Raw genomic sequence first — 15,951 nt, forward strand, 5'->3', positions numbered from 1 at the left:
AACGATGGGACTGAAATCTTGTCCATACACAGCAAAAAACGGGCTAAAACCTGTGGATTGATGCATGGCATTATTGTAGGCATATTCTGCTAAAGGTAACAGTTCCACCCAGTTATCCTGGTGGTAGTTAACATAACAACGCAAATAACATTCAAGTACAGCATTGACACGTTCAGTTTGACCATCAGTTTGAGGATGGTATGCGCTAGACAATCCCTGTTCCACCCCCACCAACTTGAGGAAAGCTTTCCAAAACTTAGAAACAAAACCACTTCCGCGGTCACAAATTATTTTACGCGGAAACGAATGTAAACGAAATATATGCGTCACGAAGAGGCGGGCCAGTTTCTGCGCAGAAGGGATCCCTGCACATGGAATCAAATGTATCTGCTTAGAAAACAAATCAGTAACAACCCACAACACAGTTTTACCCCCACTGAGAGGGAGATCAGTCATGAAGTCCATAGCAATTACTTCCCAAGGTCTGCTGGGCGTTTCAAGAGGTTGTAGCAGTCCCGGGGGTTTGCCCTGCGATCGTTTCGCAGCGGCACAAACGGGACAGCTGCGGATGAAGGAGTCAATGTCGGAACGCATTCCCCCCCACCAGAACTGTCTGCGCAATAAGTGAAGGGTCTTCAGAAACCCAAAGTGCCCAGCTGCTTTGGCTCCATGAGCTAAATGTAAAACGTCCTTCCGGAGAGCTTTGGGTACATACAATTTTGAGTCTTTGTACCAGGACCCCCCTTGTTCCAAAACACCAGGAGGTAGGGTATGAGCGGAACGTTCTAAAAGGCATTGGTCCCGAAGGACAGTTAAAAAGGATTCGGAGATGGGGATTTTGGAGGGAGCCCCCCCGTCGGTCCTGGAGATCTGAGAAACAGTTATAGGGTTAGTGCTTACGTGCGGCGGCGCGCAGACTGCAGGCGGCTGAGCGGTCGGAGGGGTAGGAGGGGCGGGAACTCCGGTCTGTTGCGGTGGCGGCTGGGCAGCCGGTTGGGCTGGCGGAGCTTGCGAGTTAGGGAAGGTGTGTTGATGCTGGGATCGGGTTTGCACAGCCAGCATAGGTAGGGCCCCACGTTGCATAGCGGTGAACCGAGAGTTGGTAGGTCTTTCGAGTTTTACCGGTTATTGTGGTAAACGGGAGAGGGCATCCGCGAGAACGTTCTGCTTCCCAGGGACGTGCTTCAGGGTGAAACGGAACTGAGCAAAGAACTCCGCCCACCGTTGTTGTTTCGCCGACAGCTTATGGGACCCCGTGAGGGCAGCTAGATTTTTGTGATCGGTCCAAACTTCAAAGGGTACTTTAGACCCTTCCAAGAATTGCCGCCATAAAGTCAGTGCATGATGAACTGCAGAGGCCTCTTTCTCCCAGATGGGCCAGTTTAATTGAGCGTGCGCAAATTTTTTTGAAAAGTAAGCGCAAGGGTGAAGAAGACCGTCCGGTCCTTGTTGGAGGAGAGCCCCTCCCATGGCTACATCGGAAGCATCGACTTGCACAATGAACATTTGATTTGGGTCTGGGTGCCGTAGCACCGGCTCCGAAGTGAAAAGGCGTTTGAGGGCCAGAAAGGCGGCTTGGCATTGCTCAGTCCATAGGATTTTTGCGGAGGGCAAGGCAGCCGAGCTTACTTTCCCCTTAGTTTTCAGCAGGTCCGTAATGGGTAGAGCCACTTGGGCGAAGTTAGGGATGAATCCCCGATAGAAGTTTGCAAATCCCAGAAATTGCTGTACTTGCTTGCGGTTGATGGGGGGAGTCCAATCGAGGACGGCTTGGACTTTGGCGGGGTCCATGCGAAGACCTTGGTGGGAGATGATGTATCCCAAAAACGTGAGTTTGCTTTGGTGAAATTCACACTTAGCTAGTTTAGCGAACAGTTGATGGTTACGCAGGCGTTGTAGAACTTCCCTGACCAGAGTCACATGCTCGTCCATAGTTTTCGAATAAATGAGAATGTCATCTAAGTAGACCACCACCCCACGATATAGAAGGTCATGTAGGATTTCATTGATGAGTTGCATGAAGACCCCCGGGGCCCCTTTTAATCCGAACGGCATTACAAGGAATTCATACATTCCGAAACAGCTAGAGAAGGCAGTGAGGTGCTCATCTCCTTTGCGGATACGGACTCGGTAGTAGGCTTCCACCAAGTCTAATTTAGAGAACACACGGCCTTCCTGTAATTGTCCCAAAATATCCGATATTAATGGGATAGGATAGGCGTTGGTCTGGTTAACCGCATTGAGCTTTCTGAAGTCAATGCACAGGCGAAGGTCGCCCTCTTTTTTCCGGACGAAAAACGCGGGGGCCGAGTTTGGGGCATTCGAAGGGCGAATGAACCCTCTGGCGAGGTTTTTGTCCAAAAAGTCCCGGAGGACAGTGCGCTCGGAAGCGCTCATAGGGTAAATCTTACTTTTGGTTAATGTGCAGTCCTTTACTACTTCAATCGCACAGTCTGAGGCCCGGTGGGGGGGTAAGGCATCACATTCCTTAAGGTCGAAGACATCTTCAAAGTCCCGGTACACAGTGGGTAGAGCCGGTGGTACTGGGGCAGTAGATGTTAATGCTGGAACGGGCGGAAATGGCAGAGCAAAGTTTTGCCGATGCTGGTCGCAGGTGGGACTAGCGAAAGAGATAGTGTTTGTTTCCCAATCAATACTGGGACTATGTCCCTTAATCCAGTTAATTCCCAAGACCACTTCAAATCGGATAGGGGCTATAGTGAAGTCTATTTGTTCCCAGTGGGAACCAATTCCCATTGCCACCCCTATGGTGCGATGATCAACTGGACCCCCCTGGAATTGGCTCCCGTCCATTTGAGCAAATTGGACGGGGGCGGGTAAAGCCTCTGAGTCGGCTCTGAGTGCAGCAAACGTGGCTTCGCTTATGAGAGTGCGACAGCAACCGGAGTCAATTAGTGCTTTGACGGGGATTTGAGGACCTCCGTTAAGTTGTTGTAAAACTGCATCTACGTAGACGGTGGAGTCCACTTCTTTGATTTTGGTAGGAGCATTCGGTTTGATAGGAAGATCCTGAGAGGTCTGTGGAGATGCTCCATTCACCACAGACCGGAGCCGTTTTTTGACAAGTCGAGGGGAGATTCCAGGTGTAAGGCTGGAGAAATCCAAGGGTTTTCCTCATCCGAAGAGGGAAAGCTGTCCCCCAATGGGGCACTTGTAATCCGAGACCCGGCGGGGTCGTTGGAAGCAGGCAGGGAGGCTGGGTCCCCGGCATGGAGTGCAGAGGGTGTGGGCCTTCCCGGAGCTGCGCTGCGGGTGGCCGCGGTGCCTCTGCGTGGTGGACGACCTCGGGCGCGGGTTGTCGTGCTGGGACGAAATAATTCCTGGCGGCGTGGACAAACGGTTGCAAAGTGGCCCATTTCTCCGCATGTAAGACAGGCACCCCTCTGAAATCGGGCTTCACGTTCCTGGAGCGGACGTGGGGGATTTCGTGGGACGAGCAGTGGTGCCTTGGGTTGAGGCTTTGGGGCGCCCTTCTCCTTGTGCTTTTGACGGACGAGAGAAATAAAACGGCGGCGGCTTTCCACTTCCTCGGCTAATAGGATCCAGCCTTCGAGGGTATCGGGATCGCCCCGCATGTAAGACCAGTTCAGAATGTCAGGATGCAAGGCTTCCCTGAAATGATGGATTAGGGTGGTCTCGGGCCAACCTACAATTTTACTTGCCAGTCGCTGAAATTCATCGGCAAATTCTCGAACTGTAGCAGAGCCTTGTTTTAATTGTAAGAGTTCCGTTTTGGCTCTTTCTCCCAGGAAGGGGTCCTCAAACCTCCTTCTCAGGGCAGTCATGAAGTTGTTGAGGGAACGAATCGCACGAGAGCGGGTGTCAAACTGGAGGACCATCCAGTCAGCCGCTTTGCCCGTCAGGAGGGAAGCTACGTACCGCACCCGGCTATCTTCCGTGGGGAAAAGTTGACCTTGTTCTCGCATATAACTGTCCACTTGATGCAAGAAACAAGGCAAAGTCTCAAGAGATCCGTCATACGTAGTCCTCAATTTGAGTTGCTTCCAAGGGCCGGGCGCGGGCTGACCCGGTTGCACGGGTGGTCCGGGCGGAGGAGCAACAGGAGCTCCAGGAGGCAAGGGTGGAGCAGGCACATTGGCAGGTGGTTGCACAGGTGGTCTGAGCGGAGGAGCAACAGGAGCTCCAGGAGGTAAGGGTGGAGCAGGCACATTAGCGGGTGGTTGTACGGGTACCCCCTGACCCGGTATCGGAACGGGCTGTCTCTGAGCTATCAGGGTTTGTTGTAATTGCCTGTTCTCGTGAAGCATAAGTTCCATTACTTCTTGGAGTCGATCAACACGGTCGGAGAGCTCCCGATTCTGGGCTCGTAAAAGATGAACCTCCTCACTTGGGCCACCAGTAAGATGAGGCTTACTGGTTCGGAAGCTCGTGGCCCATTGAGAGCTATCCCCATATAAATCCTCGTCTTCAGACTCATCTGAGTCTCGATGTCGGTCAGCCAAACGGCGTGCGCGTTGGGTCGCACGCGACGGGGCAAACGCCGGGGAAAAAGTTAGACCTGATAGTCCCAGTACATAGTCCTTGGGGCGCGTGTCCACGTTCGCCTGATTCCGTGCTGCAGCCGCCCTGGCTGCTTCCGCCGCCTCTCTCTCTCTTGCGACCCTAGCCGCTTCGGCGGCTTGCTGATCCGCCAGAACTTTGGCGTTCTCAAGTCTTAGGGCAGCCTCTGCTGTAATGCGCGGCAAAAGTTCTGTCTCGAGGAGCAAGAGTATAGGGTCAGGTTCCCCGCCCAGCAGAGGTTGTACTCGAACCGCTAGTGCGGATGCCTCGGCTCCAAACGTCGGGGTCAAAACTTGAGTCAAGGTGGCTACCGGGGTGTCCTTTGTACATTCCACAAGGAGAAGAGCGGTGCTAACAGCGACTCGCTTGGCCTCAGCCTGGCAGCTGGCCGCATCCGGGATCAGGGAAAAACCCTCCGGCGGGGCTCCCGCCATGGTAGAAAGAGTTTGTCGAGAAATAAGAGTATCCAAAAGTCCAGTTAATATTTGTAAATCCTCAGTCGCCAATCGGGCATCGTCCAGTAATTGATCCAAGTCCTGAAGATCTAAACGAGCATCAGTGTCCTCCGATGTTAACATCCAGAGACGTCCTGTAAGAGATTGCCACTGCGCGTGTACCAGTCCCCTCAAGCGGCAAACCTCTCGGTTCGTCCGGAAAAGTTCAGCGATTAAGTCCTGTAACAGAGTAGGGTCCTCTGAGAAGGGCTCCAGGGTAGTAGATCACCTGGAGAGCTGCACAGCTCCCATCCAAGTGGCAGGCGAACCCCCCTGGGCTCCAGCCTGGCTAGGAGAACGGTGAAGATGTGAGATAGCTGTCATAATGTCAGCCCTTGGCCCACAGAACCAGAAATCACCACAAAGTCATATAGAGTCCAAACAGGTGGTTTTTACTGATCAAATAGGCATACAGTGCAAACGAATAAAATGACAGCTATGAAAGGCTCACTAGCTGGGAGATATTATAAGGCAGGAAAGGCGGGAGATTACATGCAGGAATACAGTTTCCCAGGAGCTGAGTTTTCCCAGGCTTAGGCATGCGACCTTGGGGGGCAGACAATACAGTACAGAGACGGAGGCAATAACGAAACCGAGATAGCAGCCTGACAGATAGAGTATATTGAATAGTTTATTTTGCAAGCATTGATATCAGTATCTAAATGTGTTTATTTAGATATTTATACCCATTTTTCTCACTTTTGGATGTAGTTTTTGTTTGAGTCAACATTTCAAACACTTTTTGTTTGTTTTTTCTTTTTCAGATTGCTGTTTTCAAAAGTAAAATTGGAGTCCCTCTGCAGGGGCCCTGATGAGGCCCTCCTTACTTGTAAGCACATGCTGCAGATCTGGAAGTCCTGCTACAATCTCACTAACCCCAGGTAAGAAAACATGGAAACGCCAGAGAGCAGGCTGATGCTTCCTGAAATACCTCTTTCTTTCTACTACTGTCTAAAGGCTACTAAGAAGGGGCCAAGTGGGCCTCCTTAGGGAAGAAGTTAAAGAGTTTTGGAACCAATGCTCCTCTAGACTCATGACAAACCATTCTGGATTTATCAAAGCTATAGGTAAATTAACCATGAACCCTACCAGACAAAGGTAACAACGGTAGCAGATTTGGACAGGTAGCAGTGTTTTTGACTGCTTGGCTTTCAATAAGAATAGTTAAGCAAAATGTGAGGGGTTTTGTTGTTGTTGTATGGAAAAATATTTCAGCTTTCCTTCAGTGATGACTTAATCTTTTGGCATGAGGCATGCTAGTGTTGGCATAGCCCTTACACGTGGAGGAATTGATATGGGGCTGAGATACCTTAGAGCTTTATTGTCGTCGCCCCCCCTCCCAATCTACTCAGCTTAGGGAGGTGGGGAGGCAAACACACATTTGTGGAGCCTTCTACTGAGCCCTCTGTGGCACGATGCCTGCTATGTGTTGGGCCATACCTTTGGTGTCAGGTCTGCTGCAGAGGCTGCCCAGTAAAGGGACTTGTGGCAGGAAGGTACGAAGAACCACGTTTTATAACTCCAGTTCAGCAGCAGCAGATGTTTTCTTCAGAACTGGAATATTTGACCCACCCGCCTACATCCTGACTGCAGATATGCCTAAACAAAATTTAGATTCAGTCAGACAACAGCCTCTCTTCTGAAAGGAAAATATCAGGAATGCCCTGATAGGAGGCAGCATCGTTTGTCAGTATTTGGACTGCCTTTATAATGCTTTTGATTTAGGTATATTTTTGTACCTTAAAATACAATTTACTAAAAAGTGCAAATTTTTAGTTTTATTTTAACTTATGTAGGAATATGTCTTTATTCTTGTGTTTCTATTTTGAGACAGTTACTGTTTGCTTTTTACTAATACAAGGTAAAGGTTTTAAAATCAAAAGTATCCATGTTTTCAATCCAAAAGCATGGTTGCCTTTGATCTCAAATAATATGTAACTGGATCTGGTGTAATGTAGAAGACTCATGTCCAACAAATGGTGTTTTTATGTAAATAGTTGTTTCTCCAGGAGAGCTACCTGAATTGCATATACTAATGTAATATAAAATATAATATGTACAGCATATAATATAATTTGTACAGTAGTATAATATAATATGTACAGCATAAAATATAATATGTACAGCAGTCTTCTATTTGTCCGCTTCCATGTTTCCCCCTGCTTTGCTGTGATTCTTGTTGAATCTGGTTTGATTCAATCATTTTGGAAAGATTGCATCCAAAGCACCTTTGGGCATTGTGTGGATGGGAAGGTGTGCTTCCCGCCCCCCCCCCCCAGGTGCTGCCACATGGGTGCCATTTTTCTTACCTCATTCCCCGAGGCAGCCATTTCCCCCACCCCAGACTAGAGGGCTTCTAAAAATTGGCAATAGCTGTATCACTGTAGTGTTATAATTATCTATTGCAACAATGTGTCCAGCTTTTTTTAAAAAGTAACTCTGGACCTTTTGTTTGCAGCGTTATAAAGGGAAACACTTACTGTTTATTTCACCTTGTAACTACAACCAAAAGTGGTGGGTGGGGGGTGGAAAGGTGCCGTCAAGCCACAGCTGACTAATTGGCAACCCCCATGAGGTTTTCAAGGTGAGAGGTGTTCAGAGGTGGTTTGCTGCTTCCTCCCTCTGTGTAGTGACCATGGGTTTCCTTGGTGGTCTCCCATCCAAATACTAACCAGGGCCAACTCTGCTTAGCTTCCAAGATCTGATGAGATCAGGCTAACCTGGGCCATCCAGGTCGGGGTGAAAGTGCTGAAGAGCCTTACCTTAAAAAAAGAAAAGAAAGCTGGGAGCTAGAACATTGTTGCAATAGAGCCAGCATGGTGTAGTGGTTAAGAGCAGTGGTTTGGAGCAGTGGAGTCTGATCTGGAGAACTGGGTTTGATTCCCCACTCCTCCACATGTTCTGCGGAGGCTAATCTGGTCTGGTGAACTGGATTTGTTTCCCCACTCCTACTCATGAAGCCAGCTTGGTGACCTTGGGCTAGTTACACTCTCTCAGCCCCACCTACCTCACAGGATGTCTGTTGTGGGGAGGGGAAGGGAAGGTGATTGTAAGCCATTTTGATTCTTCCTTAAGTAGTAGAGAAAGTTAGCATATAAAAACCAACTCTCCTCCTCCTCCTCTTCCTTCTAGCAGTTAAAATTATAGCTATAGCTTTACTAGCCTTTTTTTAAAGCCTGAAAAAAGCCCTCCAGTGGCAGGGTGGAAAATGGCAACCACAGAGGGCTGAGACAAGGATAGGGAGGGGGGATACTTGCGTGTGGCTGCTCTGTTGTCTCTGCGGATTCCTCTGCGTTGTCTTCCTGAGGAGGCAGCTCTGGTTAGAACAAACACAGGGCCACTTCTGAGCTTTGTTTTGGAACCATTTTTAATCAGGGTTATACAACTGACCATAGAAGCATTCTTGGGTTTGTTGTAAGCAGAGTTAACAAAAATACCCGGGTTGGGGTCAGTACTGCCTGTGTGTCATAGTTTAATCTTTCTCTGCTCTCAGCTGTCTTAATTGCTCATTCAGTGTTTCCACAGGGGATCCTCCTCCTGAAATCTTCCTGTTGGGGTTCCTAGGATTTGTCCTTGACTCTCTTATAGTCTTTCTTGATATATTCTGTCTCTTTCTTTTCCCATTGTCCCATGTCTTTCAGCATCATCTACCTGTAAACTGGGGATATCTCAGCTCTGCCTCTGTGCCCCTTAATTTTCTCTGTATTCCCAATCCTGCATCTCCCGTCTCCTGTCTGATATTTCTGTTTGGATATCTCATATCTCTTTCCTCCCAAGATTTCCTCTCTCTCTATTGGTTGACAATGCTACCATCCATCCTGTAGAGCGGACATGAAGATTGGGTTTTATCGTCTCTCTTTGTTGCTCCCCATATTGGGTCTGCTGCTTCTCCTTGTACCACTTTGGGAATATGTGGCCCTCGCTTTCCGCCATCTTGGTGAAAACTCTTGAGTGATGCTCTGGTAGACTCTTGCTTTGATTACTGCAGTCTTCTCTTCAGTCTTTCATTTGTCATTCCTCGGGGCCCTCTTTGCCTCTAACCAGCACTCTTGCTCCAAAGAAATCACCTCTCGTGTTGTTATGGACATGTGACATCCCTACTTAAATTCCTGCTTTGGTTTCCTATTAATTCCCGAATCCAGCATAAACTGTTTGTCCTTACCTTCAAGAATGCTTGCCCTTATCTCTCTACTCTTGTATCCCGATACATCGCTACCCATGATATTTTATCCTCCAGTTCTATCCAAAGGTCTCCTGTTCCCTCAGATGGCTTTGCCCTTTCTCTTTTGCTTCCCCTTATGCCTGGAACTGTCTCTGAAAATGTCACCTTCCTTGTTTTCTTCAAATAGCTCCTCAAAAACCTGCTGTTTCCATGAAGCTTTGGGCGCAAACTCTTTCTTCTAAACATGCAGCCCCAGGGGTGAAAGTAATTTAAATTTCTCAATGGTACTGCCTCTTCCAGGAGCCTTGAAGCAGAAGATGGAAAGTACCACTTTGGTCCATTTCTAACTGGTACTCTGTAGTAGCCCACTTTCACGTCTGCAGAAGCCTTTGTGACCATAGCGATAACGTATTCTGTTTACTTCCATCTCTCTCCTCTCCCTTTTTGCCACCCTTGTCTCAAATTTTAGATTATAAACCTCTTATCTTGTGCTCTGGGTGCTACATACAAAACTAACAGCTGTTAATTATGAGGCCGTAATGGCAGGAACGTGATTTAGAGCCATAGTGGTGTAGTGGTTGAGCGGTGGTTTGGAGCGGTCAACTCTAATCTGGGGAACCAGGTTTGATTCCCTACTCCTCCAGATGAGCGGCGGAGGGTAATCTGGTGAACCGGGTTAGTTTCCCCACTCTTCCACATAAAGCCAGCTGGGTGACCTTGGGTTAGTCACAGCTCTCTTAGAGCTCTCTCAGCCCCACTTACCTCACAGGGTGTCTGTTGTGGGGAGGGGAAGGGAAGGGGATTGTAGGCCAGTTTGATCCTTCCTTAAGTGGTAGAGAAAGTCGGCAAATAAAAACCAACTCTTCTTCTTCTTCTTCTTCTTCTTCTTAAAAGTCAGAACCTCAGTTTAAATAAAAGAGTTTCCAGAAGTAAAATACTCAGTGTTTATTTAGAGAGTGCAAGAAAATTAGGTAGGAAACTTATAGAAGAGGAATGAATTTAACTATATATTTTAAAAATTGTTTCTTTTCGATAGTGTTTGCGCATACAAATTGTATTTTGAGTAAGCCGGAAGTGGATTACAGTTGTTGCTGTTTGGCAGCATTATTGATACAATCAGTAGAATCAAACAGCATTTTTCATCTTAAAAGTGTTTTGAACCAATTTCCCCATTCTGCAATTGGCAAAATGTTCTCCTTATCTGAATTCTCAGAGTGCTAATCTGAGGAGGAGGACAGCAGTCTTCACTTTACACATAATTTTAGTACAATAATTGTATCACAAAAATTGTAGTAATATATTTTCCAACTTCTGAATCTCTACTTACGTGGCACAGGATCTAATCATGTTCTGTCACTGCTTTTCTAGTGGGGTTTATGCCGTCTTGCCTAAAAATAATTTAATGTAATCATTACTCTAGACATGTGAATTTTGTGTGAATTTTGACCTGTTCTGAACCATAGAAGTTAAATTTTTCTCATGACATGGGAGCAGTGTATAATTTTCAAGTAGCATCAGTTGTTGGTTGCCTTTTCCCCCTCTGCTTCTTGCTAAATCAATTTAAGAACGAGTTGTAATAGAGCTTCTTCGTTATCTTCTTTCTTATATTTTTGTCTGATCATTGTAAAAAGGCATTGGGATTAAGTTATTAAAAAGTATAAGAGAAGTTAATGGTAGAAGCAATTAAGGAGACCTGTGGACATGTATGAGGAAAACTGTCATGGAGCAATGTTGAAAGAGAAAACAGATCTCTGTGCCACCATCACTGGCAGAAAATTGACTTTCAATGATCTCTCAGCCATGTTCAGTTGGATTCATCATGAGGTTTCCTCCACTTGTACTCTAGCCATTGACCCTGCCGCCTTGTTTCTTAGGGAGCTGTGATCAACTAAAGGGAAACTAGAGCTCTACCTAGAAACTCATGTGTCAATAATCTGTATGAGTTCCCTGGAATCCCATTGCTGGAGAAGGCATCCAAATCAGTTAAATTTTCCTTTGGAGCTGCTTGGAAATTATTTGGAACCATTAGCTATCAAAGGCAGACCATCCTAACTCGTCCTTCACTACTATAACTGCTAGAGGACCTGTGAGATCAACCTTATACATTTGGTGATCTATCCATGATATTGGAGTACGACACCTGCCCGGTGTGTTGAGCCTAACACACATTAAGACAAACCCATGGTTGCCAAGATGGCTGTGTAATCCTGAGCTGTACTTGTTACAAATCTGTCACTATGCAGGGTCTGAAGCTCCCCAGAACAATAATCAACATTTGTCAGCTCAGTTGGAACTGTTGGGTAGTGGGATTGGTGTGTCAACAGTGCCCCTACCCTGAAAATGTAAACGTTGTCAGCATGGACTGTATTTCTGTGTCCATTTTTATCCCACTATTATTCCAAGGAGCTCAGAGCAGCATGAAAGGTTTTCCCCTTCCCATTTTGTCTTAACAACCCTGTGAGGTGGGCCAGAGTGTGTGAGCTTTGTGGCTGTGTTTGAACTCAGGTCTCCATTGCCCTAGAACCAACCAGTATACCAAACTGGTCCTCTGTTAGTGTTAGGTCTAAGGAGTCATCCTCGGAGGATGAAGTTGCTGTGGTGGCTGAGCCCACAGAGGTCAAAACCCTGGAAGACCCTAAGGGTTCTTGGCTCTTTGACTCTAAGGATCCATCAGAAGACAAGTTGCCAGCCGTGCCACTGTGCCAGAAGCTTCGATAGCCCATGAACAGGAGCTGGAGTTAGACTGAGGCTACTGAGGAACCCGCTGAGGAGACTTCTATCCAAGGATCCCACGGTCACCCCCAGGAGCAGAGAAAATGGAAAGGCCAGCCAGAAGCTTAGCTCAGACAGTGGGATGCCTGTCTGGCTATGTGAGGCCTCTCCTCTGCCTGTGAGACCTCAGAAGACACCATGAGGCTTTGGAGGACATTGGGCAGAGTCCAGCTGAATATGCCTGAGGGCTTCAGGCCACTTTTACAGCTACAGGTACCATTTCCTATAAATAGGCTCAGTCCAGCTTTGACTGTTTGTGGGATCAACAAACAGTGCCTGCCGGGACTCCTGCCTGCCTATGTTTGTGAGAACTTGTGCATGCCCCTTGGTGCAAGCAGGTCATTCTCTGGAATTAGGTAAAGGATTTAGTGTTCTTTTAGATGACAGCAACTCCATTTCTTCTCCTATGCTGCCCCTCCAGAGTAGCCAGCTGGAAGCATCTGGGACGGAACGGGCCCTTCTGCATCATCCACCCAGGTTGGTGATTCACCAGCAACTTGGTTTCCTGTTAATTGACATTTGGCGTGGCATTGTTCATGGATAAAGGAAGCAATTAATACTGAAGTTACCGAGAAACGTATGCTGGCTGATGTAATACTGACTGCATGAAAAAATGGGCCAAGGAAGTTTCCCCTTGGCTTCCTGTGGATTCCTGTAACTGCATCACTGTATGTGGAATTATCAGTCCGCCGACGTTGTCTTCGAGCGTTGTGCAGAATCTCTTATACCAGTTTAACAGCAGCCGAACAAAGAAAGGAAATGGCATCATTCTGTGTGTAGAGTGCGTTACTTGAAGATGGATTTTAGAAACTTCATCAGGGGGAAATTGCCAAGATGCTATTCAGGTTGAAAACTGGGAAGCCGTTTTAAAGCTTTGGGAAGATGGGGATTTCTCCCCCTCAGGCTTGAACCATTTTACACCAGTCAGATCTTTCTGGGGACATTAGTACTGATGTTACAAGTAGAATGCTAAAAGCGTTGCCTTTCTGAAGAAAAAATAGTCTGTGAAAAATAAAGTAGCACCAAAAATCCAAGTCTGCTATTTATCTGCCAACTATTTATGCTGCATCATTACTTTCAATTGCTCCACCATTCAGTCTCTGTACATTATTGCCTGGGTCAGAGAACAATTATTTGCTTTTCCTGGTCTGACACCTGAGGTGACACAGTGTAAGCACCAGTGGATTTCTTGCCAAGGCTCGAAACATTCCTGGATGTGGGCAGAGACCACATGGGCAAAAAGGAAGCTGGGAAATTACTTGCAAGTAAACACTCGGGGCTGTGAAGTCAGAGCATGCCGAAGTGCTTGCAAAAAATAGTTCTGTTAGTTGGTAGGGGTTTTGGACTGCCATTTGAGCTTGCTCGTGGTTTGATCATCTTGTGAGCAGATGTAGTAGCACGAAAAACCCGGCCAGGATGAGCAGGTCCATTGATTAGTTGGTAAAATGCCCTTGGCTGCCCTATGAAATGTGTGGGGACCAGTGCCCTCGCTTCAGCGGTACTAAATGGCAGGTTTAAAAATATTCCTTTTGAGAAAAGATTATGTGTATGTGGCTTGAGTCAACATGATACACTACGCATATAATCATAAATTGTCACCTGCACAACGGTCCTCGTAAAAAAACCAATTCTACCCTTGATTGATAAAATGAAATCTAGCCAAGAATTCTCTGTATGCCGGTTTTTGTTGAATGATACTATTCCTGAAGTCACTTTAAAGGTGGTGGAATTTTTGATGGAAGTTGTCAATATTAGGACTAAAGTCGAATCCATATTTAAATCGAAAATGTATGGACAGTGAATTTTGTGTACTGCTTACTTCATGTTTCTGAGTATATGCCAATAAAGGTCGATTGATTTATTTATTGATTGAGTGTTCCTTGTGATTATCGTGACTGACATTGCAAGGAGCACTTCTGGGAATTTACAGTGCCATCCTAAGCGGAGTTAACGTCGTTCTGAGTCCACTGAAGTCCATGGGCTTAGTAGTATGTAACTCGGTTTAGGATGGCACCGTCAGGGTAGTTTCATCGAGGTTCAGAAAAATCTGGACCATTACCTAGAAGAGCAGCTGTAATTAGATACTTTACTCAAGATGAGATGGGGTGTGTGTGTGTGTTAAGTGCTGTCAAGTCGCCTCCGACTCATGGCGACCCTATGAATGAAAGTCCTCCAAAATGTCCTATCTTTCAGCCTTGCTCAGACCTTGCAAATTGAGGGCTGTGGCTTCCTTTATTGCGTCAGTTCATCTCTTGTTGGGTCTTCCTCATTTCCTGCTTCCCTCAACTTTTCCTAGCATGACTCTTTTCCAGTGATGGGGTAGCTGGGGGGATATCAGCTGTTCATATGAAGGCATGCTGAGAAAATAAAAGCCCTTCCCTGTCGATATTTAACCTTCTGTCAACATCTTTTAAGTTCTAGCTCTTCTGATGTAGCCTGAATCCCATTGTGGAAAACATTTTGGACACAGTAAAGGATATAATTTTTTAGCGGAACTGTTGTTTGTTCTGTCTTTTTCCCCTGTTAGGTTGCCATCTGATAAATTGTGGGTAAATACATATACCGCTGAGCTCTATGGTAAGCCTTCCAAAGCCACCTGAGCATTTGTATACTTTTAAAGCTTTAAATGACTAACTCTTTGCATTATTTCCTGTAGTGATTCCGGACGGGGCAGCAGCTTGTTAGACAGAGCCATTGCTGACAGGCGACAGCTTAGTACGATTACTTTGCCAGACTTCAGTGACCCTGAAACAGGTGAGGATTTCTGTCTGGAACAATGGAGTGTCAATGACAAAATGTGTCATCTGTAGATATTATAATCTAGATTTACCAAACCACTTCAGGTAGGCTTGGGATGATTCCACTTTAAATATTGCTGTAGGAACCACCATGTACATAGCCTGAAATGTTTGTTGTTTATATTTAAAAATTTAATGGACTGATGCCTGTGTGCCTGTCCCCTGTAGGAAATAGGCATAAGGGCTTTGGATCTGTGCATATCAATTGCAGAATATGTTAAAGACTCCTCAAGAAGCCATTAGGAGCCAGTGTAAAATCTTGTGTCTTTGCCCTCTCGCCTGTTTAACAGAGAGGCTCGTATATGCTGACAGCCAGAATCTAGAGAACTGTGCAGTTTGGGCTATGATCCTATTCACTCTTACATAGGAGGGGAGCTCCATTGAGTTCAGTGGGGTTTATTTCCAAGCAAATGTGCAATATCATTGGATTCCATGAGCCCATTCACACGCTGTGTTTTCCAGGTGTACACAGAAGTGTGCTTGCAAATATACTCGTCAGAGAGCTGCAATTGGCTGCATCAAATTACAACAAGATTTAAAAGTCAGGAGAAAGTCCCCTTAGGAACATGCAATCCCTTCCCCCATGCTTCCAAGGGTTTGGTACATAGTGGTTTAACCGAATAATGCTTCAGAACATACTTTTAATAGCTTAAAAAAATAAGATCTTCCAACTCATTAGTAAGACATTATTGTCTAAACAACCTTTTTTTTAACACTGTTGAAGTGAAAGGATGTTTCAGTTTAGGGAGTGTCTCATAAAGCAATTTTACTTTTAAAAAATTAATAGCACAACAGATAATGAACCTGTGTTTTGAGCACAGAGAAAAAATAAATTGCATGATTTATCCATATTGGTCCTTAATCTCTCTGAATAATCACTCTCTGAGACCCATCTGTTTTCACTGGAATATAAAACCACTTTCTATTTCCACAAACAACCATTGTTACCCTAATAGTAGAGAATGCAACTCCCTCTCATTAAAGACAGTATTAGTGGGTCGTTTTTGTAAGGAAATGCCTAATGAATGTCAATCTCTACTATTCTGCATTTTTTAAACCAGCTTGATGGTGTGTATTTGAGTTCTTCAGTGAAGCTGTGGCATTTCACATGGTTGTTTTAAAAATTGTAATTAGTCGGGCCTCAATGCTAAAGACGTTATTAGACCTCTGCAGACAGCATAGG

At 46.0% G+C, this 15,951-nt stretch overlaps 1 protein-coding gene across 4 annotated transcripts in view; it reads left to right on the forward strand.

The window, feature by feature from the left end:
• TTC7B (tetratricopeptide repeat domain 7B) overlaps positions 1–15,951 on the forward strand; it is a 128,382-nt gene that overhangs the window by 75,087 nt on the left and 37,344 nt on the right. For all 4 annotated transcript variants that reach the window (XM_056851308.1, XM_056851303.1, XM_056851305.1 and 1 more), the window contains 2 exons: positions 5,801–5,917; positions 14,627–14,724. In XM_056851308.1, coding sequence (XP_056707286.1) covers positions 5,801–5,917; positions 14,627–14,724 — 215 coding nt within the window. The remainder of the gene's footprint in view (positions 1–5,800; positions 5,918–14,626; positions 14,725–15,951) is intronic.

This window comes from Euleptes europaea, chromosome 6 (assembly GCF_029931775.1).
Source record: "Euleptes europaea isolate rEulEur1 chromosome 6, rEulEur1.hap1, whole genome shotgun sequence".
NCBI classification, from domain to species: domain Eukaryota; kingdom Metazoa; phylum Chordata; class Lepidosauria; order Squamata; family Sphaerodactylidae; genus Euleptes; species Euleptes europaea.